General features: G+C 31.6%; 1 protein-coding gene and 1 long non-coding RNA gene across 2 annotated transcripts; one reads left to right on the top strand and one right to left on the bottom strand.

Moving 5' to 3' along the window:
- Nucleotides 1–15,531: 15,531 nt before the first annotated feature.
- On the top strand, nt 15,532–15,796 carry LOC128033793 (uncharacterized). Its single transcript, XR_008189842.1, has 2 exons — nt 15,532–15,619; nt 15,694–15,796. It is a non-coding gene; the product is annotated as an uncharacterized LOC128033793 (long non-coding RNA).
- Nucleotides 15,797–20,468: 4,672 nt separating this feature from the next.
- LOC105777335 (histone H3.2) lies at nt 20,469–21,100 on the bottom strand. Its single transcript, XM_012600559.2, has one exon. It carries the CDS (start codon nt 21,024–21,026, stop codon nt 20,616–20,618), a length of 411 nt encoding a protein of 136 aa, XP_012456013.1. The 5' UTR covers nt 21,027–21,100; the 3' UTR covers nt 20,469–20,615.
- Between the last annotated feature and the right edge of the window lie 3,838 nt (nt 21,101–24,938).

The following is a 24,938-nucleotide window of genomic DNA, read 5'->3' as shown; positions in this document are numbered from 1 at the left end:
CCAATTCAAAATGCATCAATATAACACCAAAACAATACTTATCTCAACCAACCTAAGTGCCTAACGAATATGCCACAATTGGCACCTGAATCTAACAATTCAAACTTAAACATAGATTAATATTTCAACAAGTCCAATATGCCTTCCGAGGCACCCCATAACAAGTAGCATAGCACACATGTTTAACCATTTCTAGTACTATATAACCATGATTCAAAAGCAAGCATATATACAAGCACAAACTCATACCAAAACCATTCAACATATCAATTACATATCATTCTTTTACTAACTTATCTCAAGCATATTACCTTATCAGTTTATTAGCAAAACACAAACCAAATCAACAAGACAATATTGCCATCAATTATATATATAAGCATATATAGATACAAAGTTCTCAAAATGCCAACAAGATCAAAGTTAAGCATCGTTTAACCAAATACTCCTTAGGTACATACCATGACCCAATTTAAACTATCACCAAATCTTGATTTTGTGATTGTCATTGGATGTTGAGTCAATGATCAAAACATAAAGTACCTAAACTGTGTACGAAAAATAAAACCATACGCTGAATAAAATCAGTGGTATTTCTATAATCTAAAAATTAAAACATTATATAGTACATTCAAATGCATGAGTTAGAAGTAATGGGTGATATGCAAATTAACATGTAAATTTCCACTTCTTCATAGCTTCTTTTAACAAATCTAACAAAAGTACTAATATGTAGCATTACACTATCATTTCACATTGAATCATCAAACTTTAATATATTTTTCATCTCAATTTATAATAATCAATTTTTCAATTCCACAACATAATTTCATCAACCAATCACCAATACACATATGTGATAGTATAGCTCATCACAATTTAGTTCAATTGCATAATTATACCAATATATCATATTTTCAAAACTATTCAATTTAGTTCTTATCACAAATAACTAATTCAGATCGATTCAATTTTGTTCATTCTATCATTTCTAGCTTACCTTATGCTATTATCATGCAGTGTAGTTCATAAATGCAATAATTGAAAAGGTATGGGTTATAGAAATACAAACTGTAAACTCCGAGCTATTTGTCAATGACTTTATCTTTTCCTTTTTCTTTTGAAGAATCTTAGTCGACGTTAGCTACGGACTAACATAAATACTTAACCATCAATACACAATCATTTTCACATTCAATTTCTAATTAATGAAAATTTTGTATTTTATTCAATTTAGTCTTTAAAATCGGGACTAACATAACTCTTCAATTTAACCACCAATTTTTATACCAATTTCACTCTAAGCCCAATTTGACTTCCTATTTCCCATTTCTACCACAAATTTCAAAATTTGTGCATTTTAGTCCCTATTACACAAAATCATCAAATGACTTTACAATTTACTCCTTTTTCAAAACTAAACTCAAAATCTATCAAATTGGTCCCTTAAATTTCAACTATATAACAATGGTAATATCCTCAAAATTTAACAATATCGAAAAATACGACACGGGTCAGCTGGCTTAAGCTCCTGAGATTCTGAAAACATAAAAATTACAATAAAAGTACTTAATTGAGATACCAATTGAAGCTTGAAATTTTGGAACCCCAAACCATTGGTCTCCCTTTCTCCCTAATTTGTTTCAATGCTTTGAATATGAAAAGAGAAATAATCTTTTCTCTTTTATTCCACCAAACCTTTATATTTTCTTTAATTTAATACATTTTCATTTTAAAATTTTTAATTACTTGAGTTTTATAAGATAAACATCATACATACATACATACATACATACATACATACATACATACATACATACATACATACATACATACATACATACATACATACACACACACACACACACACACACACACACACACACATACATACATACTTCCTTAACTGCATATATATATATCTTAGGTATAATTATTTTTGAGCCCTTTGAATTATGTTCTAGTTATAAATCCTTAACCATTCGCACTTTTATCACTTATGTGATTTAGTCCCTAAACCTTAATCAAGCACTAATTCAATAAAATTACTCTACTGAATTCAATTCACTTCTAATATATTTTTGTAAATATTTAATAAAAATATTTACGTACCTGGTTTACGAAAACAAGGTTCCAAACCTACACTTTTTGACCCCACTGACTTTCAGTCGTTACACATTGCATTTTTTAGAGTAAGTCTTCCAAGAGTTTCATAGGGCAATTATATCCTTTAATTTTATTTTTTTTGGTTCGTTTATTTTATTTTCTTTAATTTTCTTAAATTCAAATCTAACTTGTGTTATCTCTTATCATAAATTTTAGATTTGATTCTTAAATATTGTTCTTTCAAATCATTCGACACATCCAATTTCATTCCTTAGTCAATTACTACGTCAATAAGCCTTTTTTTTCTTTTTTATTTTAATTTATTTTCTTTTTATATATTTATTTCATTAATTCAATTCTAATTTTATTTGTTTTATTTATTGCAATACTAGGTTGTCACATCACAGAAAGTCCCCTTGGGTATGGTGAAGAGTCTTCTAGTGTACGAGCAAATGTGCCCTTTAGTGTACTGGCAAAGGGCCTCCTTAATGTGTTGGAGAATGACCCCTTAGGTGGTGAAGGGTAGTCTGATGTGGGGCGAGGGCTCCCCTTGGTATGCTAACTAAGGCTCCTTTAGTGTGCTGATGGAGGGCCTTTTTGGGTACACCAAAGGGCCCTTTGGTACAAGAACAAGGGGTCCCTTTGGTGTGATGGTGAAGGTTCCCTTGGTGTACTAGCAGAAGGCCCTTTAGTGTTCTAGTGAAGGCTCCCTATTGTCCCTCTATTGATCCCTTCGTAGGAGTGAAAGGAGTACTTCTCTTGACATATTGAGGGAAACACATTTGTTGTTCCCCAAAAGGTGGGAAGCTCTCATAAATTCAAATATCACAAAAAGTTCAAGAGATCCTATAATGCTAAAAGTTTCAAGAAACCTAAAATGAAGAAAGATAAAAAATCTTGCGAAGATTGAACCATGGATTCTCATTCAAGGAAAAAAATAATATTTTGCTTAGTTTTCCACATACGATGTTAATACATAAGTTGGGGTGACTTATTATGGCGTTCACATCGTAATGAGTACGAAAAGCCACTAGAGTAGAGGTAGTTCACAGCATTGATGATGCGAAGAGCCACTCGAAATGATGGTTTTTAAGGAGCTCATGAGCTTCGGAAGGCTTACTCACTACACAAAATTAGGGTATTAACGGCGATTATAGCGGCGTTTTAATACAAAAACACCGCAAAAGATTAAGTTTTAGCGGCGTTAACCTAAAAACGCCATAAAAAATCATAACTAGCGTCGATTTTAGAAACACGCCACAACAGGCGCTGAATGAGCGACAGTTCATCTTAAACGCCGCAAAAAATTTCACTGAAACAGCTTCATTTTCATTTTCTTTTATTTCATTAGTGGCGCTTTTACAGAAACGCCGCAATAGCTCCTGAATTAGCGGCGATCCTTCAAAAATGCCAGAAAATTTTTTTAGCAAAATGGCTTCGTTCTATGCTTCTTTCATTTCTTTAGTGGCGCTTTTAAAAAAACGCCGCAATAGAACATGATTTAACGGCGCAACATAGAGAACGCCGCAAAAGAATTTGAGCTAAATGGCTTCGTGTTTTTTTTCCTTTTATTTCTTTAGTGGCGCTTTAATAAAATCGTCGTAATAGATGGGCCTTTAGCGGCACTTATGCAGAAACATCGCAAAATAATTTTAGTAATACGACTTCGTTTTATTTCTATTTGATTTCTTTTGTGGCGCTTACTAACAAACGCCGCAATATAACGTCCTTTCGCAGCGTTTTTTATAAAAACGCCACAAAAAGTTATGCAGTACAACTTCGTTTAGTAATCACCTTTGGCGGAAAGTTTGACAAAACGATGTTGCTTAATTTGAGGTTTACTTGCATTAGCGGCATTTTTTTGAAAACGCCGCAAAAATGATAATTTCAATTTTTAAGGGTTATTATATATATTTAGTTTATCATATATGGTTTAGGTTTAGGGTATGAGGGTTCATTATATAATGTTTATTATTTTTGGATTAGAGTTTTGAGTTTAGGCTTTATGATGTAGGTTTAGTGTTTTTGGTTTAGGGTTTTAGGGTTAATCATTATATAATGTTTATTATTTTGTGATTAGAGTTTTGAATTTAGGGTTTATGATGTAGGTTTAGTGTTTTAGGTTTAGGGTTTAGGAGTTTGGGGTTTAAGGTTTGGGGTTTGAGGTTTAGGCCGCTTTAGTCATGTTAAGAGGTCAGTGTTCAAGGCTTATAAGAGGTTAGTGTTTTAGGGCTTGATGCTTGTGGTTTACGGTTTGCAGTTTATAATTTAAGGTTTACAATGCACGGTTTTGGGGTTCTAGTGATTTAGGGTTTAGGTTTACGAGTTTTAGGGTTTAATAACTTCTTTGGTACAGAATTCAAAAAAATGAGAAATACGTATTGTTTTTTAATTATTAATATGATACTAGGGTTCTAAGTGACGCAAATGATTAGTTTACTAATTGACGAATGGCATATTTATATGTTATATATGATGAAACAAATTACTTAATTGTGTTATTTACATATATATATTAATCATTTATATATTCACTTAAAAATAGAGTATATATAATTTTAAAATTATAATACATTATTTGAATACTATAAATAATTAATAATTTTGAATATTGATAATATTTAAATTATACACTCTCTAAGATTTATAAAATTTATAAAATTTTAACAATTGAAAATAATAAATCAGATAAAATTTTTAAATAATATTCTTAATAATATTAATAATGTCATAATTTTAATGTATCAATTAAAAACAATGTCTAGAAGAATGTATATTAATAATTTGAAATTTTATTTATAATATTATAAAAAGTTAATTAATCAGTAGCGATGTTTCCATTAAAAAACGCCACAAAATCTAAATATTAGCGGCGTTTGTTCAAAAAACGCCGCAAAAAAATATAAAAAATGAAGCAAAACGACACCGTTTCGTTGACGAGTTAAAGGTTAGTGGCGTTTTTTGTCAAAACGCCGCAGAAGTTGTGAAACTAGTGGCGTTTTCGCGTAAGCGCCGCAAATATTATAATATAAAATGAGGTAATTTAAATAGTAATAAAAAGTTAATCATTACTGGCGTTTTGATTTAAAACACCAAAAAATCTAAAATTAGCGGCGTTTTTTGGTAAACGCCACAAAAAACATATTAAAAATTAAATGAAACGGCACCGCTTCGTTGACGAGTTAAATTTTACTGGCGTTTTTATCAAAACGCCTCAAAAGTTGTGAATCTAGTGGCGTTTTTATGTTAGCGCCGCAAATGTTAAAATATAATACGTTGCCGTTTTTAACATAAATAATATTAATAGAAATTTAATCCGTAGCGGCTGTCGAAACCTCTTTTTCATTTAAAATAATAATGGGGATTGACTTTTAAAACATAAAAATTGGAGTCGCCACTGATCTTTAATGAGGTGTGATCGGATCACCTTGAAAACGATTTTAGGTCTACGAATTTTGAGAAAACTGGTTCGGGAGTCGGTTACGGACGAGGAAGGATTAGCACCCTCGTGACGCCCAAAATTGGTACCGAATTGATTGTTTAATGTACGATCCCATGAAATGAAAGCTTAAATAATTGAATTGGTTAAGTGGACGGACCTATTTCAAAGAAACAGATCGCCACACTCCGTGAGTTAGAGTGCAACAGTTCAATCTTCGAAGCTAGGTTCGTCCCTTCTTAAAAAATTTTAAACATGTTTTAAGAATGATATTTGATTATTTAAGTAAATCGAGAAATCAGAATCCAGTAAGTTAGGGTTCAATTTCTCGAAATTCTTAAAACTCAAATATTGCCTTTATTTAAAATCGAGATAAAAAAATATCGTATCCAGTAAGTTAGGATCCAACATTTTGAAATCTAAAGAATTTTATTTTAATAATTGAATGGTTTTAATAAAAAGAACACTTGATTATCTTAGTTCATTGAGAAGAATTGAAGCCCAGTAAGTTAGGGCACAATTCTCTCGAGAACCTATGAACACCAAGCCTTTTTTAGGAATTTTGAAATAAAACGATTATAATGTTTTAATGAAATACAATTCTTACAAACAATATAATTGAATAACAACATACAAAGCAAATGATGAATAGCAAACTAATTCTACAATTTGGAGCAACCAAACATATAATACATCAATATTTATAATCAAATAAACTAATAATCAAACTAACAAATAACAAAATGAGAATAATTAATACAAAAATAATTCAATCACAAGTAAACTAATCAACATAATCGAAATGAATAAAAATTTTAAAGCGTAGAATAAAATTTTTGAAGTTACAAGTTACAATACATTTTATACACATATATATATTAAAATAATTCCATATAATGAAAATTTAAAATGTTGTCAATGAAATTAGAACATATTAATGATAATTTAAAAGGATAAAGTATTGTATTTTAGAAATCATATCAATAATAATTTTGAAAAATATTAAGCCAATGTTGCAATAATATTAAAAACAATGGCTTAGTATAAAACTTGATTTATAAAAAACTTTTGAAATCAAAATTAAATATGCAAAACATTTTTTTGAAATTGAGAACAATAATCAACAAATTCTAAATCAAGACTTAAATAAAATTAGAAAAAAAATAAACGAGAGCAAAATTAAAATACAATTGACTCAAAATCTTGGTGTATAATGAATAAAAATAAACGAAAACAAAAATTTATTACACTTTGAACTATAATAATAAATTTAAACACCATTAAAAATAAATATTACAAATAATAAATACTATAATATACGAAAGTAGGATTTAATTAATTAAAAATATTGTGGAGTTTTAAAAAGGAGAACTGAATTTGTATTAAATAGAAATCTGTTTCGACATTGAAGGACTAAACTAGCAATTAAACGCAAGCATTAAAAAAAAATCAACCACATAAGATGATACCGTTTCTAGTTGGATCTGAACGAAAACAAAGTTAAATGCACCGTACAAATTACAAACAATTAAAGAAATCAAATTGTAATCTCAGTAAACACACAGGGACCTACTTAGTAAATAGACCAATTAGTCCAAAGATGCGGATCCTACCCCTACGGGTCACACTTTGAATCTGTCACAAACGACACCGTTTTGAAGCTATTATGTTAGCGACAAACAGCGACGTTTTAGTCCTGTGTTTAAAAACTAAAACCCTAAACACTTTTCACTTCGAAAACCTAAAGAGAATAAATGTTCTCCGCGCCGCTCTAACGATTCACCACCTCCGAAGACCTCCGATCTTCGCCTTAACTCCGATGGCTGCGGAGAGGGCAAAAAACTCCGGCCTTCAGGTACGCCCTCCCTCCTTTACTGCTACTGTTTCTTTCTTTAATAACAATCTATAGATGCGAAATAAAAAAAAAGAAGAAGAAAAAGGAAAGAGAAGCAACGAACTGCGAATATGAGAATAGAAAAAAAAGAACCCAGTAATCACCTTTTGATATTTCAAATTTTGTATTCTGAATGCCTAATCTGTTTACAGTGTTCGAATGGCCCTTTTATAGCCCGATTTTACAGAAAAAATAAAAAACAGAATAAATAAAAGGTTCCTCCTATTTTGTTATCTCCCCATTTGCTGTTGTTTTCATGTGGTTTTTGCAGGTAATCGACTAGCCTAGAGGTACGGAGGGGATGACGCACATGCCTGGTGGTGATGCACGCGCGGGGCTCTGGTTTGGGTTTGCCTACGACACCGGAGCAGAGGATCAATGCTGCGGCTGCACCAGAATGGTCTAGAAACCCTTAGGATTTCTAATTTTGGGCCAATTGGGCCACTGTAACCGAGTTATGAAAGTTGAGTTTAAGGTCTGTTTAGGGTCTGGGATTTAAATTAGGCCTATTATATTGGACTAGGTTAATTGGGTTAGATTTTGGGTCTGTAAGACCTGGACTATGTAAATGGACTTTGAATTTGGCTTTTTTATTTATTTATTTGGGTTTTAATATTTGGGCTAGGGCCGGGCAAAATTTGGGTATTACAGTGGCGTTTTGAAGTATAACGCTAGAAAATCTAAACAGTAACGGCACTTGTTCCTAAAACGCCGCAAAGAGCATATTAAAAATTTAAGAAAACGGCACAACTTCGTTGCCAAGTTAAAATTTAGTGGCGTTTTTTATCAAAATGTCGCAAAATTTAAAATGATAACGATGCGATTTTTGTCCAAAATCAGCTTCTTTCTCCTAAGCCGTCACCCCCAGCCCGAAATCCCCCATTTCTCAAAATCCCTAAACAGCTAGAGGGAAATACTCCAAGAGAGCAGTTCGTCGAGAAGTTTTGCCCCCGATTCGTCGATTGGTTGTTTTAGCAGCAAGGAAAAGGTTTATTTTTTTGGGTTTCTTTCAAAGTTACATAACCCACACAGAGAAGAAGGTGATTTTGCAATTGGATTCTGTTTTTTGGGTATTCATTATTTAAGGTAGCATTTTGATATATTTTGTATTTTAAGGTTCCATTTTCTTGTTTTTGTTAAATTTCTTGTTTGTAATTTGTTGATGACCCGTTGAATGAACTGAAATGCGAGTGTTCTCTGTGTTTAGGGTTTGTTCGGGGCTTTCATTTTTGTTCATCGCAATCAAGGTACTATAATGCTTTAATTTCTGTTATATTGGGAATGCGCACATTGCTTTCTTGACGGAGTTTAATGATTTTTAGGGTTTCGAAAAGTTTAGGGCCTTCTCTGTGTTTAGGGTTGGTAGGATTATTGATTTTTAAAAACACATTACTTGGTATTCTGTTTTGGCACAACAGTTAAGCATATGAGTTTGTGGAGTTGAGAGATTTATGTCGTATTGCACATTTAAATATGGTGTTTATTGGCACAGTTTCTTCAATCTTCTAGTATTGCACATTTTGAATGTTAAGCATATGAGTTTCTTCACTTGGGTTAAACATAAACATAAACTGAACAAAATTATAATCTTTGAAAACTATGTTAAGCTATGTTAAACATTTTGAATGTTAAGCATAGTTTTGAATGTTAAGCTATGTTAAGCTATGTTTTGAATGTTAAACATTTTGAATGTTAAGCATATGAGTTTCTGCACTTGAATGTTAAGCTGTTTAGATTAAAATTATTATCTTTGAAAACTGAACAAAAAAATGATGCACAGTTAAACATAAACTGAACAAAAACAGTTTAGTTAAAAACTGAACAAAAATCCAGCAAATGTTTCCTATTTGTTACTGTTTAACAAATTTATTCAGAAGGATTGTGGCACAAATATGTATTCAGTTTGACGTGCTTTATTTTATTTTCATTTTTTTGAATTGGTTTTTTTGTATACTGCGTTGGTCTGCATGTAAGAGGGTTGGACAATTCTGATTTGTCCTAATCTTTGTTCGTTTTGTTCTTAAACAAGACAAAACATAAACTTCAATCATCAGCTTTGCAATAATAAATTCTATGGTTTTGGGACTATTTATTTATATTTTCAGCGTATTTAATATTATTGATATTATATTATTTATTTATATTTTCAGCGTATTTATATAAACATCTGAGTTGTTATAATCCGCAGCAATTTCTCTCTTTAAAGAAGAAGGTTACCGTTTTCTATAATTAAAATAAATTTTATTCATTGAAGAGACCGATGAGTTTCAACTCTCTAAAATAAAATTGTTTATATTTAAGCTCTTTAAGATTTAAAAATTTTAAATTAGTAAATATAAAATTGCACGTTGACTTCTCTTAAAAATGATAAAAAAATTGATTTAATCCTTTTAAAATTATGAATATATTGACTATTAAAATTGTGAAATTACACTTTTACTATTATAAAAATCACAATTTAATTTCGAGATCCCTAAAAAATTTCGACTTAGCCTCAGTATATATACCATTTTGATTATATTTTAGTTTTTCTAAATTTAAAAATTAATAAAAATAAAAATATTGTAGGATTTGAACTTGAACTAATTACATTAGTAAAATTTTAATTTACCACTCAACTAAAATATTAATTTATTAATTTTATAGTTTTTAATTTTACTATGTACATTTTATTATTTCCATCATTTGTATTTCTATACTATTATTTAAGTTTTATTTATTGTAGGTTATTTTTAAATGCATATTTATATTTGATATTTGTGATTAAAAATATTTATTTGGATAAAAACTAAAGTTAATTTTTGAAACTTTCAATTTAATTTTCTATCAAATAAAATAACAATGTAAATTATTTAAATAAGATTCAGTTTTTTGTTAAGAAAAATGCCATATTGGTTTATATTTTAAAACATAACTTAATTACATGACTATCACATCTTACATAACTTACATAGCTTAATTATACTTAACTTACATAACTTACATTATACACAACTTACATAACTTTCATTATACACATACATAACTTACATATAATACACAATATACATAACTTACATAATTTTCATAGTACATAACTTACATAATATTGAACTTACATAATTTTCATAATACATAAGTTACTTAATTTTCATAATAAAAACTTACATAACTTACATAATTTTCATAACTTACATAACTTATACAAGACACGACCTACATAATTTTCATAATACATAACTTACGTAATTGATCATAATACAAAGACTTACATAATTGATCATAATACAAGACTTACATAATTCACGACTTACATAATATTCATAATACATAACTTACATAATTTTCATAATAAATAACTTACTTAATACATAACTTACATAACTTACATAGCTTAATTATACTTATCCTTAAATCCTAAACCCGTGCAATTTATTGTCAAGATCAGACTTCAAGAATTAAGAAATGGACCAGTCTTGGATGAATTTGTCAAGGGTAAGCAACGGTTATCGAAATAGAGTACAGACTTTTCTAAATTTTGCATTTCAATATGCAAGCCAAGAGAACATGATTCTTTGCCCCTGTAAGAATTGTGTCAACATTAACTGGCATTACCGTGAGGTTGTATATGAGCATCTAATTGTTGATGGGTTTGTTCGGGGTTATAAACAATGGTTATTTCATGGAGAATGCCCGCCTAGTACTTCTATCCTGGTACTGCTTACCATCAGTCTGATAGAGGGGATGACATGGAAGGTATGTTGCGGGATGCATTTAATATGCACAATCATGGTGTCCAGTCGTTCCCAGCGGACTTTGTGGCATCTGATGATTGTAATATTGGTGGAAATGCTTTTACCGAACCGGTAAGTAGTGTACCTCATGAAGAGCCGAATGGAGAAGCGGCAAAGTTCTACGCGCTACTTAATGACATGAACGAAGAACTGTATGAGGGATCAAAATTTTCAAAAATGTCCTTCTGTGTTCGTCTTTTTCAATTAAAATGTTTGGCAAGGTGGACCGGAAACTCGTTGATAATGTTGTTAGATTTTTTGAGAGAAATGTTTCCGTTTGCTAAAATCCCTCAGTCATGCAAAGATATGAAGAAAATGATAAAATATTTAGGCCTTGGGTAAAACAAAATCCATAGTTGCCCAAATGACTGCATGTTGTATTGGGGCGATCGGAGAAACCAACAGTGCTGTCATGTATGCGGTCACTCCCGTTGGATAAGTAGAAACACAGAAGACGGGAACGACGATGAAAATGATGCACAGTCAAGAAAGAAGCCAGTCAAGATTTTGCGATATTTTTCGCTGATACCAAGGCTTCAAAGGCTTTTCATGTCGTCGAAGACAACGGAGTCTATGACGTGGCACCATGATGGACGAACCAATGATGGATTATTAAGGAATCCGGCAGATTCGCTAGCTTGGAAATCATTTGACAATAAATTTTCAAGCTTTGCAAGCGATCCTAAGAGTGTGAGGCTTGGGCTAGCATCTGATAGATTTAATCCTATCAAGATCATGAGCACTGCATACAGTACTTGGCCAGTAGTGCTTGTTCCTTACAATCTGCCTCCGTGGATTTGCATGAAGCAATCTTCCTTTATCTTATCTATGATTATCCCTGGAAAGAAAGAGCCCGAGAATGATATCGACATTTATTTACAGCCACTTATTGAAGAGTTAAAACAATTATGGGCTGGTGTCAAGGCATACGATGTACTGAGAAAGAAGAGCTTTAATTTACGTGCAGCTTTGATGTGGACCATTAATGACTTCCCCGCTTATGCCAATTTATCTGGTTGGAGTACCAAGGGTCGTTATGCGTGTCCTTGTTGTGCTGCACAAACATGTTCGCAATGGTTGTACAATGGGAAGAAGTTCTCTTACATGGGGCATCGTTGGTGGTTACCGGAAAATTATAGATTTAGATTTCAGAGTTCTATATTTGACGGTACTAAAGAGTTCAGAGAAGCTCCTTCGCAGACCACTGGCTCTGAAATCTCGTTCATGTTGGAAGATGTGAATTTCATTTATGGGAAGATGAACCAACCGCCAAACACGCAAAGAAATAGAAGTTCAAATGATGAAGCTGATGATGAATCTGATGAAGAGGACGATCCTAATGAGGCGGACTTGTGGAAAAAAAGAAGTATTTTTTTGAGTTGCCTTATTGGGAGCACCACCTTTTATGACACAATCTTGATGTTATGCACATTGAGAAAAATGTCTGCGAGAATATTATGGGCACAATTTTGAATGTCGACGGAAAATCAAAAGACAATCTTCAAAGTTGACTTGATTTAGTCCAAATGGGAATTTAGCCTGATCTTCATCCCTATCCACTTCCGAATGGGAAATATCGGTTGCCGCCTTCTATTTTTTCAATGTCGTAGATGGACAAATAAGTGTTTTGCACGGTGTTGAAGGATATAAAGGTTTTAGATGCGTATGCATCAAATATATCTCGATGTGTTAGTGTTAAAGATCGAAGATTATATTCGCTAAAATCACATGACTATCACATCTTGATGCAAGATTTACTGCCAGTTGCTCTACGATGTTGTATGTCCAAGAATGTGACGTCTTGTATAATTGAACTATCCAATATAATGAAAGACATTTGTGGCAAAGTTTTGGATGTTCAAGAACTTCAGAAGGTACAGGATCGAACCGCTTTGACTTTATGCAACATAGAAAAAATCTTTCCACCTTCCTTCTTCACCATTATGGTTCACTTGATAATCCATCTCCCGCATGAAGCAATTCTTGGCTAACCCGTTTTCTATCGATGGATGTATCCCATAGAAAGGTGTTAATTAAACTTTTTAACATTTTCCTTCATTCACCTTTATGCCTTTAGTTACAACTTTTGATAATGTTGTATATCGTGTTTAGGTTCCTATCCAAATTAAAGTCTTACTGCCTCAACAAGCGTTATCCAGAAGGATCGATTGCTGAAGGCTACTTGGCAGAGGAATGTATGACCTTCTGTTCAAGATATTTGGAAGATGTTGAAACAAAGTTGAACAGACTAAATAGAAATGTTGGACTCATGGACCATAACTTCGCTGATACTTATTTGTTTCAAAGTTTTGGAGAACCAATCGGCAAAGTTGAAATTACAGAATTAGATGATTTATCTTGGGTACAAGCATATCGATATGTTTTGTTTCACCACGAATCAATGGAACCTTTACGGAACTAAGTTCTACAAATTTGATAAATATTTATCTAATTAAAAATTGTTTATCTTCTAACAAAGTGAACATTTTTTTAACATAGTGAGTACAAACAAATATTGAGATCTCGTTCGCGCTCCCGAAGAACACAACATCGAGATATCAATAAGTTGTTCACAGAATCTTTTAATGAATGGTTAAGCCAAACGGTATGCAATTGGAGCTTTCAACGACAAATAATAATATTTTCTCATAACATTTTTAATTACTCAGTTTACTTTCCATTCAATAGGTTTGGAGTGGGAAGAACGTCAACGACGAAGTTAAATGTCTTTCCCAAAGTCCAAATCGAGTGGTTAAAAGATATAGTGCGTTCCTCATCAACGGATTCAGATTTCATACAAAATATCATGAGAGATTGAAGAGAACGCAAAATTGTGGAATAGTTGTTAATTCCTCAATTACAAGTTATGCTAGTACTAGGGACAATAATCCTGTCAAGGGAAATGTGAAATATTTCGAACTTCTTACTGACATAATTGAGTTGGATTACTATGGAAAATGGAAAGTTGTCTTATTTCGAGGTGATTGGGCCGATGTTAATACTGCTCATGGAATTAAGCAAGATCAATTTGGTTTTACAATGGTGAACTTCGCTCGATTGATTCACACAAGACAACAACTGATAGATGAGCCGTATGTATTCTCATCTCAAATCAAACAAGTTTTTTACTCAAAAGATCCAACTGCCGAGGGTTGGTACGTTGTACTCTGTAACATCCCTAGAGACTTGTTTGACATGGGCAGTGGAAGTAGAGATAACATCGACGACAGATCAGAAACTTTGCCCTTTCCAGAACAAAACTTAAACGATAATATCCCTAGTACTAGTACACAATTTCAATGGGCTCATCAGGATACGGATGAAGATATTTACAAATAATGATGTAAGATTTTACGATTTTTTAATTATATGTAATATCATAATTCAAATCTTGGTCTTATTATATATTTCAACTATTTTATATGTGCTGTTATTGTTGTAATTAGTTACTAAGTTTTCAACTATTTTATGTGTATTGCAGATAAAATGCCTAGAATAAAAATGCGAGATCTAAGCGTTGTCCAAAATGCTCTAAACTCGGCAGAAACAAATAGTGAACAACAGACAGTAATTGGATCTTCAAATGTTCCGATTACACCTGAGGATCCTACTGAAGTTCAAAGAAATTTTACATTTAGTTTACATGCGTGTTGACTTATAATTGATTTATTTTTCAAATTCTTATATTATAATATACCATTTTTCAGCTGAAAATGGTGGGACGCGCAGAGGACGAGGACGTGCGCTACTTAGAGATTTATACGAGTTAGATCCAGTCGAGCGAGTCAAGGTATGCAGAAACAGTTTTCATTAGCCTGTTGGATCAGAAGCTCAACTTTTAGCAGGCTACTTGGGCATTTTAGCACGAAATGCGAATATGTTGCCTATCAACTACGAGTCATGGCATCAAATGCCTGATAGTAACAAAAACCAAGCCCTCGATAATATTAAGGTAACAAAATGTTAATGTCATCTGTAATACTTGGGAATTAGTTTCATTTATATTTACTTTCTTAACTTGTGTTTTTTGTGGGCGAGGTTTGCTTTAGAGGTCTCGGATACTTATGTAAAGAAGGCATTGGGAAAAAGATGGAGAGACCATAAAAGTACTTTGAAGAAATATTATTATAAGACAAAAACAACCCTCGATGAGAAATTGCAAAATGTCTCGCCGGGTATGCTGAGGTACCAATGGGAAGATGCGGTTAGATTTTGGCATTCGAAGGAAGGCGAGGTATGACTTACTTCCAAACTCTTGTAATTATTTTGGTTTATAGTATTTACTATTTATGCACTAAAAATTTCATAACGTAGGATCATGAACGAGTTGGAAAAAGCAGCAGGCAGAACCAAAAATTTACTCACACAGCCGGGTCGAAAAGTTTTGCATGTGTAGCTGAGGCGGAGGTATTTTTAATTTTTTAATACTGTCAAATATGTATAACTTTCCATTAAATAATATTTTTACTACTATATTGTAGGAACTGTCGTCCGGTCAAAAAGTTGGACGCCTTCAACTTTTTGAAATTACACATTGGAAGAAAGATGGATCTCCTATGACTCTTGAAGCTGGTGAAATTATGGTACGTTTACTTAATACGGTTTGACTTGTTTTAGTTATTTATAGTGTTTATTTTCTAATGGTTTAATTCATTGCTTGTAATGCGAATATTGTTAAGTTATGTTGCATTTGTTTTTTTAATATATATTGCGTTCCTAACTATGTGATTTATTTATTTATTAGGAAAAACTAAAGGATAAAAAGGTGGAGTACGAAACGATTTCTTCTAGTGATAGTTTTGTTCATCTTGAAGACATTGATAACCGGATTATTACTGAAGTTTTGGGTCCTGAAAGGTATGGTCGAGTTCGATTTCAAGGATCTTTTGTTAACCCAACCCAACATTTTTGGATCCAGCTTGCAGCAATACATGCCTTTAGGGAGTCAGGCTCAAGCTGAAGTTCAGAGGTTAAAAGACTAGATGGCTCAGATGCAAGCGACCACAGTTGAGGTTCAAAGGAAATATGAAGAACTTCAGCTACAACTTAAAGCAGAGGCGGCAGCGAGGGAAGCAGAGGCTGCAGCGAGAGAAGTAGAGGTTCAAAAGAAATATGAAGAACTCCAGCTACAACTTAAAGTAGATGCGGCATCGAAAGAAGCAGAGTAGAGCAGAAAGTACGACGAACTCCAACAGCAGCTTCAGAATATGATGAAGATGTTTCAACAGTCGCAACTTTTTTCGTCATAGTGTATTGTATAAATATTTTTATCATTTTAACTTTTAACATTTTTGTAAAAATAATATGAATTTTATTTTATTTATTGATATTAATATTATTTTATTTATTTAATTTGAAATATTATATAAATTTATTGCTTTTGACTGGATTTGGTTGCTTTTGATTTGTTGCTACAGGAGGGCTGAAAAAATGAAAAATTTTATTTTACAAAAATCCTAAAATTAGTGGCGTTTTTATAAAAGCGCCGCTAAAAGTCATGTTCTATAGCGGCGTTTGTGGAAAAAACGCCGCTAAAGAACATTACTTCTAGCGGCGTTTGTGGAGAAAGCGCCACTAAAGGTCATGTTCTTTAGTGGCGTTTGTTGGTATGCACCGCTAAAGGTCATGTTCTTTAGCGGCGTTTGTTGTAAAAGCGCCGCTAAAGAACATGACTTTTAGCGGCGTTTATTTCTGTAAACGCTGCAAACGTTAGCGACATTGTTGATAGCAGCATTTTTTGCGGCGCTTTTACAAATACCTTTACTGGCACTAAAAAGCGCGCTAAAGGCCTATAAAACGCCGCTAAAAACCTGTTTTGGTGTAGTGATTGAAAGAGATTTGGCAGAGCTTTGATAGGCCTCCTATAAAGGAGCTCCCTTTTAATTGTGATGTAAAGAGCTTTTATAGAGAAGGGGAAGTCTTGGCATGAGTCCCATTGGAATGGTGGCCTACTATATATAGGTTGGCTGAAGAGATATGGTGACTTCATTTAGGTATAATAGCGGGCTTGATGATAAGGTATGAGAATGGTGGCCTATTATATATAGGTTGGCCTATTACCAATCTTGCATTGAAATACTATATACTTTTATTTTGTTATATTAAATTTTACAAAATTAAATAAATACATTTTATAAAATTTTATAAAAACTAAAATTCCAATGGAAATATAAAAAAAAAACTAGTTAAAATGTTATAATATGTATAAAAGCTTTAAAATTTATAAGGGATAATGTCATATTTGGTACAAGTACTTCCGTAAAATGTCCAATGTGGTACACGAACTATCAATATATGTTCTAATATAGCACTTGGTGCTAACACCGCTAGTGAATTGCTAAACTAGCCAATGAAAATTTGATACGTAGATTTTTTTTTTTAAATCAAGTCAACATGGATAATATAATATTATGGGAAAAACTAATTAAAACAAAAAAAAAGTTAAATTAAATTTAAAACAAATAACCAAACACATGATTAATAAAATAAAGAAGTAAATACTAAACTCACATAAGCAAAAACAATTTTTCTCCATTTAAGCAAACAATCATCTTCTCCAAAGATTTTTCCATTAGGAATAATATTTTAATTGAATTTTAAATTTCATTTTTATTGTCCATGAAAGTACAGGAATGGAGAAAACCAGAAATTTTTGGGTGGACAAGATTGAGTTATGTATTTTATGAGAGCAAAATGCAATTTCACCATTCTATTAACATATATCTTTATAGTTTTTAGAATGAATAAATTAAAATTTTATCAATTTGGGTAGCCAAACTATAATTTTACCTTTTATTAACTTAAAATTTTATAACTTTTCAAGGGTCAAAATCATAATTTTTCCTATTTGGGGGCCATGGCCCTTGCCCACCCCCTTCCCTTCGCCCCTGTACTTTCATGTAAATTTATTATTTAGCTATTTGTTATTTAATTTAAACTCTTTTTTTTTACTTAGTTTTTCATATAATGTTATATTATCCTAGTGGACTTAATGATTTGAAAAAAAATTCTACGGGTCAAATTTTTATTGACTGATTTAACAATTCACTAATGGTATTAACACAAGATACCATAATAAAACACATATTGATAGTTTAGGTACCACATTGGACATTTTCAAAGTACATGTACCACTTTGGATATTTTATTAAAGTACATGTACCATAATAAAATACATATTGATAGTTCATGTACCACGTTGGACATTTTATGAAAGTATAGGTGTCAAATATGACATTATCCCAAATTATAATTAAATTTTATAAAATTAGTTTAAAAATTGGGGTAAACCTCAAAACTACACATGAACTTTAGTTCAATATGCAATGTTATAAATGAACTTTGATTTTGTGCAATTTTATACATGATATTTTCATTTGATTCAATTTTCACAAACCATTATAACTTCATTTTGTGTTTACATATTACATACACAAATAAGTATACTTATATAATATAAAACAAATTGATGTATTTATTTTTAAAATGTGTACAATTGACTCACAATTAAAGTTTAATGTGTATAATTGCACCAAATCAAAGTCCATACATCAAATCGCACATTTAATCAAAATTCATGTATAGTTTTAACATTTGGAAAATTATTTAATGCACTACTAGTGAAGTTAAAAACTCCGTTAAAAAGGGTTAGTATTTAGTACACTAGAAGTGTACTTTATTTTTTATTCCCAAGTAACTTTAAAAAATTAATGTGTCTCTTTGTTTTTTAAAATTTTACTATACCCATATAGGATACTTGCCAACCCCTTGGCCCTGCTTGTGGAGTCTAAAAACTCCACTGGCAGTATACCAAATAATTTTCCTACAAGGTTAGGGAGTTGGCAAGTGTCCTATAAAGGTATAGTAAAATATTAAAAATAGATATTTAAAAAAAATATACAGATGTCAATTTTTTTAAGTTGCTTGTGGAATAAACAAAATACACTGTCAATGTACCAAATATTGATCCTTAAAACAAACATGCGTCATTTATTTAACTTGCTTGTGGAGTTAAAAAGCTCCAATAATAACGGATTGAATACTAACTCTTAATATTTAGGGTAATTATTTAATGCACCATCAATGGAGCTTTTTAGACTATACAAACGGGTTGAAAGTGTGGCAGTGCCATAGTAATTCATGTAATTATTCTTTAAATTTTTTATTGCACCCTATGATACATTTGTTAAACCCTTAATCTGTTTGTGGAGTCTAAAAAACTTCACTAATGATGTATCAAATAATTTTATTAATATTTATCCTTTATAAAATTAAAAGATATCTTAAATTCTTAATAAAAATTTTAAAAGGAAGTGAGTTTGAACTAAACCTGCCCAACACAAACCCAAAATCTTATTTCATTTTCAAAAACTGTTGGATTGAAATCCAATTTGTTGGAATTAATTTGGCATCCCTAATTATATCCAATTAAGTATGTTTAACGAAACAAAGAATTTAAGAATGATAGAAATGAAATTAGGATAAAACCATGTAAAAGAAAGAAAAAGGCAATCATGTCCCTTTTAACAATTATTTAACACAATCAGAGAAGTTGAGACAAAACGAAGTGTGCTATCTTAGCATTTGGATCAATGCTCCAAATAACAAGCCACTTTTGTTGTTTTAATATGGGCATTATAGTATAATAATATATTTTAATTCTGAAGTACAAAAATTCGTAAATAATGTACATACAATTGAATCATGAGATGTGATGTGGTGGTTGATCACTTCATCATTTAATCAAGAAGTCAGGAATTTAATTTCCACTAATGAGAACAGAACATATTTCATAGCTAATTTTTTACCTTTAAAATACAACGAGGAGACTTGTCACTATTAATAACTGTGCACACTTTAATTTTAACTAAAATTTAACATATATACCATTGGACTTAAAATATTGCGATAAAAGCTATTCATTACTATCAATTTAATGGGAGTGAATATAGGAGGACAGTCCAACATTTATGCAACTTGATAGATTGGGCTGCCCAATTCATACAGATTAGGCTTAACCAATAAATTTTTTCTACGCTCCAAATCGGGTTTCATGTTTTTGTATTAGGTCTAGACTTGTTTAATGGTGAGATTATTCATTTAAATTCAAAGATGAACATAAAATATGAGTGAATTTAGATAATAATAAAAAATTCTACCCGATTTCCGCAATGAAATTTTATGATTGGGAAAGCTGTTTATGGCACATTCAAACTTTTCATTGCGGAAGCTGTTGCTTATCTCCATGATCATTGGATTTATTGTAAATGTAAGTGCCACAGAAGCTTTATTATGTCTAAGAAATTGTTTGTATTACATTAAGGTTAAGAAAGGACATTAACCTCCGCATTTTCAATATTAAAACCCATGGAAATCTAAATAATACAATAGATCATAAAAGCCACTAAGCTCTCTCGCCCCTAATACGACGAGCCAATTGGATGTCCTTAGGCATTATAGTAACCCTTTTAGCGTGAATAGCACACAGATTGGTGTCTTCAAAAAGCCCAACCAAGTAAGCTTCCGCGGCCTCCTGGAGAGCGGCCACAGCGCTACTTTGGAACCTCAGATCTGTTTTGAAATCTTGGGCGATTTCTCTTACCAGCCTTTGAAATGGGAGTTTCCTGATTAAAAGTTCAGTGCTCTTCTGGTACTTTCGGATTTCACGCAAGGCCACAGTTCCTGGCCTGAATCTGTGCGGCTTCTTCACTCCACCAGTAGCCGGAGCTGATTTCCGCGCCGCTTTTGTGGCCAATTGCTTCCTCGGTGCCTTGCCTCCCGTGGATTTTCTAGCGGTTTGCTTGGTACGAGCCATTTGCGTTGTGAAAGATAAAACTGGGTTTCCGAGTGATGACTTATTTGTTGTTAAGGAAATGAGGAACGCTTTTGGGCTGTGAAATAAAGTGGTGAGTTTGCGGTTTTAAATAGAGGGAAATGGAGGGGAATTGCTTTCGTTTTCAATCGGACGGTCAAGAGAAGATGTGACTTGGATTATGATCCGCGTGAAATGATTTGACCAATAGAATTTGGTTATTCAGGCGCCAAATATCTTTTATTTTCAAGAAATTTTTTTGGAGTGTTTGGGCATCTTTAAAATTTGGGTAAACTACATCACAGGTAAGTCAACTATCAGTCATTTTCCTTTTTATCATCCAACTATAATTTTTTTTTAAAATTAGTCACCTAACTATGAGTTTGTTTCTTTTTCGATCAACCAATAATGAATATTTTTTAAATTAATCACTCAACTAATTGAGATTCTTTTTTGGTTCATTTTCACTAATTGTCGTTAGCCGGCTAATGGGAGGATTATAATAACAAATTTAGCCCTCAGCTTTTACATAAATCTATTTAGTTATAATTTTTAAAACATAACCCTCAAAATTTATAATTAATCTTAATTTGATCCTAATTCTAAAACATTTAAAAATATATATATAAATAATAATATAAATTTTAAATTTATTATACTTTTTAAAATATTTATATATTTATATCTAAAAAATTCAAAATTAACCCACTAATTATCACCAAACCCTCCCCTCTCCCTCGAATAAAATTCCCATGCACTTTATTTGTGCCCCTATAGGTGCTCCTCAATTAAATTTTGCCACGTGGATTACAAAAGTTTAGTGATAATTAAATTTGTCCATGACCTAGTCTACTCAGAAAGTGAGAGGGTTTGGATAAAAATATAGGTCCAAAAAATAAGCTTAGAAAAAAATAAATCTTGTTTTCTAAACGGGTCAGGTCTTAGGTAAGCTTTTTTTGGCCTGGGCTCAACCCGGCCCGAATTTGTAGAAAAAAATATTACTGCTATTTTTTATTGTTTTGCTATCATTTCGCTATTATATTGCTACTATTCTGTTGTTATTATTTGGATATTATATAACTCTTGTTTCATTATTAATTTTGCTACTATTTAGGGGTATTTGCATGTTAACTTGTACTTATCTTAGTATTATTAAAGTTTAGTTTTTTAGTTTTTTTTTCATTTGTTGAGAAACATTTATTTTAATGTTTTTAGTGTATTCAGTGTATTATATTTTTTAAATTTATTTTTATATAAAAAAATTTAATATGGAGAAGCCGAGCCTAGAAAACGGACCTAAATTTTTATTCAGGTCAAGCTTGGATAAATTATTTTTTGGGTCGAGCCTAGAAAACGGACCTAAATTTTTTACTTGGCCCGGCCATAGACAACTCTAGTGATAAATGATAACAGAGATTATAATATAAAAAATTTTAATATGGGCAAGCCAGGCTCGAGTTTTAATATTTTTATTTGGCCCAGGCCTAGGCAAAATTTTAAGCCCATTTTTCAGGTCGGGCCTAGAAAACAGGCCTAAATTTTTTACTTGTAACACCCTACACCAAACCCGATCATCGAGTCCGAGCTACAAGATGTCACATTCATCACCGAAGCGATTATGATTAATTTTATTCAACTTTAAACCATTGTAAGATTTAATTCAATCAAACAAACATTAATCACAATAACCAACCATTTACGAGATTTGTACAAGCTTACAAAAGCTCCAAGAACAAATCCGATGTAATGGCCCAAATTCAATGTTATCGGAATAGTGGTTTCGTAACCACAAATCCGATTTAAAGAGAAATTTATTTTAATGTTTTTGCATGAATATTGATATGATAGGAAAAATCATATGAAAATATCGATAGAAAAATTTTACCGATTTAGTGGTTAGTTAGAAAAAGAAAGTATTGAAGAAATTGGGTAAAAATAAGGTATCGAGACCTCAATCTCGTAAAATCGAGTCAAAAATATTTTATAAATATTTATGAAGTGTTAGTAATATGGTATTAAAATTTCGTTAGAAAATTTTAATGTTTGGGTAGTCAATTAAGTGAAAAAGACTAAATTGAAAAAGGTGTAAAAGTTACTAGAAGGATTAAATAGCTCAATTGTGAAATGAAGAGGGACATAAATTGAAAATAACCCCAAAAGGAGATATTTTGGGCGCCATACGCTGAGAAAAATCAGGAGAATTGAAGAATTAAGGGTAAAACTGGAATATTGCCAAATTTGCTTTAAAAGTTAGGACTAAAGTGGAATTATCTAGATTCCTCTTTATTTTTCTGCATTCCCATCAGCCAAAAACGTCCTAAGGGTTTCTTCAAGCTGGTTTTTCATAATTTTTGCACCAAGTGAGTTAATACTTGCCTTTTTCTTGTAATTTTTGTATTTCTAAGACTTTTACAACTAGGTCCTATTATTAAATTCATTAGTTTTTTATTTTATGGATGAATTTGAAAGTTGCTATGAATATGTGCTGGAATTTTATGATGAAATAGCATGAAATTGAAGCTTTAACTTATTTATGAGATGATTTTATTAGGTAATTTCAATAGAAATTGATTTGTAGGACCTAATTGTGAAAATGTTTGGAATCAAAGTCTAGTGCTGAAATTCTGATTTACAAAGGTTATAAAGTAGTCTAAAATGATGGGATAAAGTGTTAATTGAGAAAAATCAGCTCAATTGAGAGGTTAATTGAGCAAGGATGAAATTATCATTTATTGAAAGTTTAGGGAAAAATGGTAATTAACATCATACACTAAAACAGTTTTGGACAGCAGCAGTACTTTAACTTTGAAAGATCACCAAAAATTGTAGAGATCGAATTAGAGGATGAATAAAATATGAAATTAAAACTTATTGAGTCTAGTTTCTTATAAAAGAAACGGTGTAAGCAATGAAATTGTAAATCATGAGATATAATAGATTTTGTGAGACAGGGTCAGAATGAATTTGGGTTACCCTATTCTGACTTTGGAAAATCATTAAAAATTGTACAAAAATGATTATGAGTTATATTTTATATTCTTAGAATCCTTAATTAGTCTATTTTCAGATGAAACAAACGGAAACATCATCCGAATTCTGTATAATGAGATAATTAATTTTTAGTGAAGAGGGTTCAGAACTGTCAACAAGTGAAACAGGGGAAACTTTAAAGAATAAAATATACTTATTGGCTACACCAAAAATTCTGAAAATTTTATGGTAGAAGATATGTGAGTCTAGTTTCAGGAAAAATTAATGGATATTGATTTGGAGTTCCGTAGCTCAAGATATAAATAATTTAGTGACTGTGACTCAGTGAGACAGCTTTGAAAGCACTACAAATAATAATGGAATTATAGAGAATGTTACATTTGAACATGAAAAGTATTAGATTAATGATTAAATTTATTTATTTAGATCCGGAAAATTCAAATACGAAGCTAGATCAAGGAAAAGAAAAAGTTCGGGATTAGTAGATTTTTATTTACGAACAAGTATCGAGGTAAGTTCGTGTAACTTGAATTATATTCTTAAATGCTTGAAATGTTTGTTATTGATGTGAATATGAATTGAATGTTCATTATATGGAAATTGATGAAACATTGATATATTGGATAAAAAGGGGAAGAAATCCCGGTTGAATGAAAGGAAAATTCGATGGATCTCTGAAAAGGAATTGACGGTAAAAAGGATCTAGCTTGACGGGTGATCCTATCTGATATAGCCCTCCAAGAATATGTGGAAAATGGATTTAGCCGGACGGTAATCCGAATTAGGGTCTCAATTTAGCTCGATGGTAATTCAGATCCAAGCTCATTAGAGTAATTGTCGTTGCGGATTTAGCCTTGGACCGGTAATCCCGACAATACTCTATGAGTTTATATTCGAGGATTTAGCTCGACCGTAATCCATTTG

This window comes from Gossypium raimondii, chromosome 10 (genome assembly GCF_025698545.1).
Source record: "Gossypium raimondii isolate GPD5lz chromosome 10, ASM2569854v1, whole genome shotgun sequence".
NCBI classification, from domain to species: Eukaryota; Viridiplantae; Streptophyta; class Magnoliopsida; order Malvales; family Malvaceae; genus Gossypium; species Gossypium raimondii.
The sequence above is the reverse complement of the archived record's forward strand: the minus strand, read 5'-3'. Positions and strand labels throughout refer to the sequence as shown.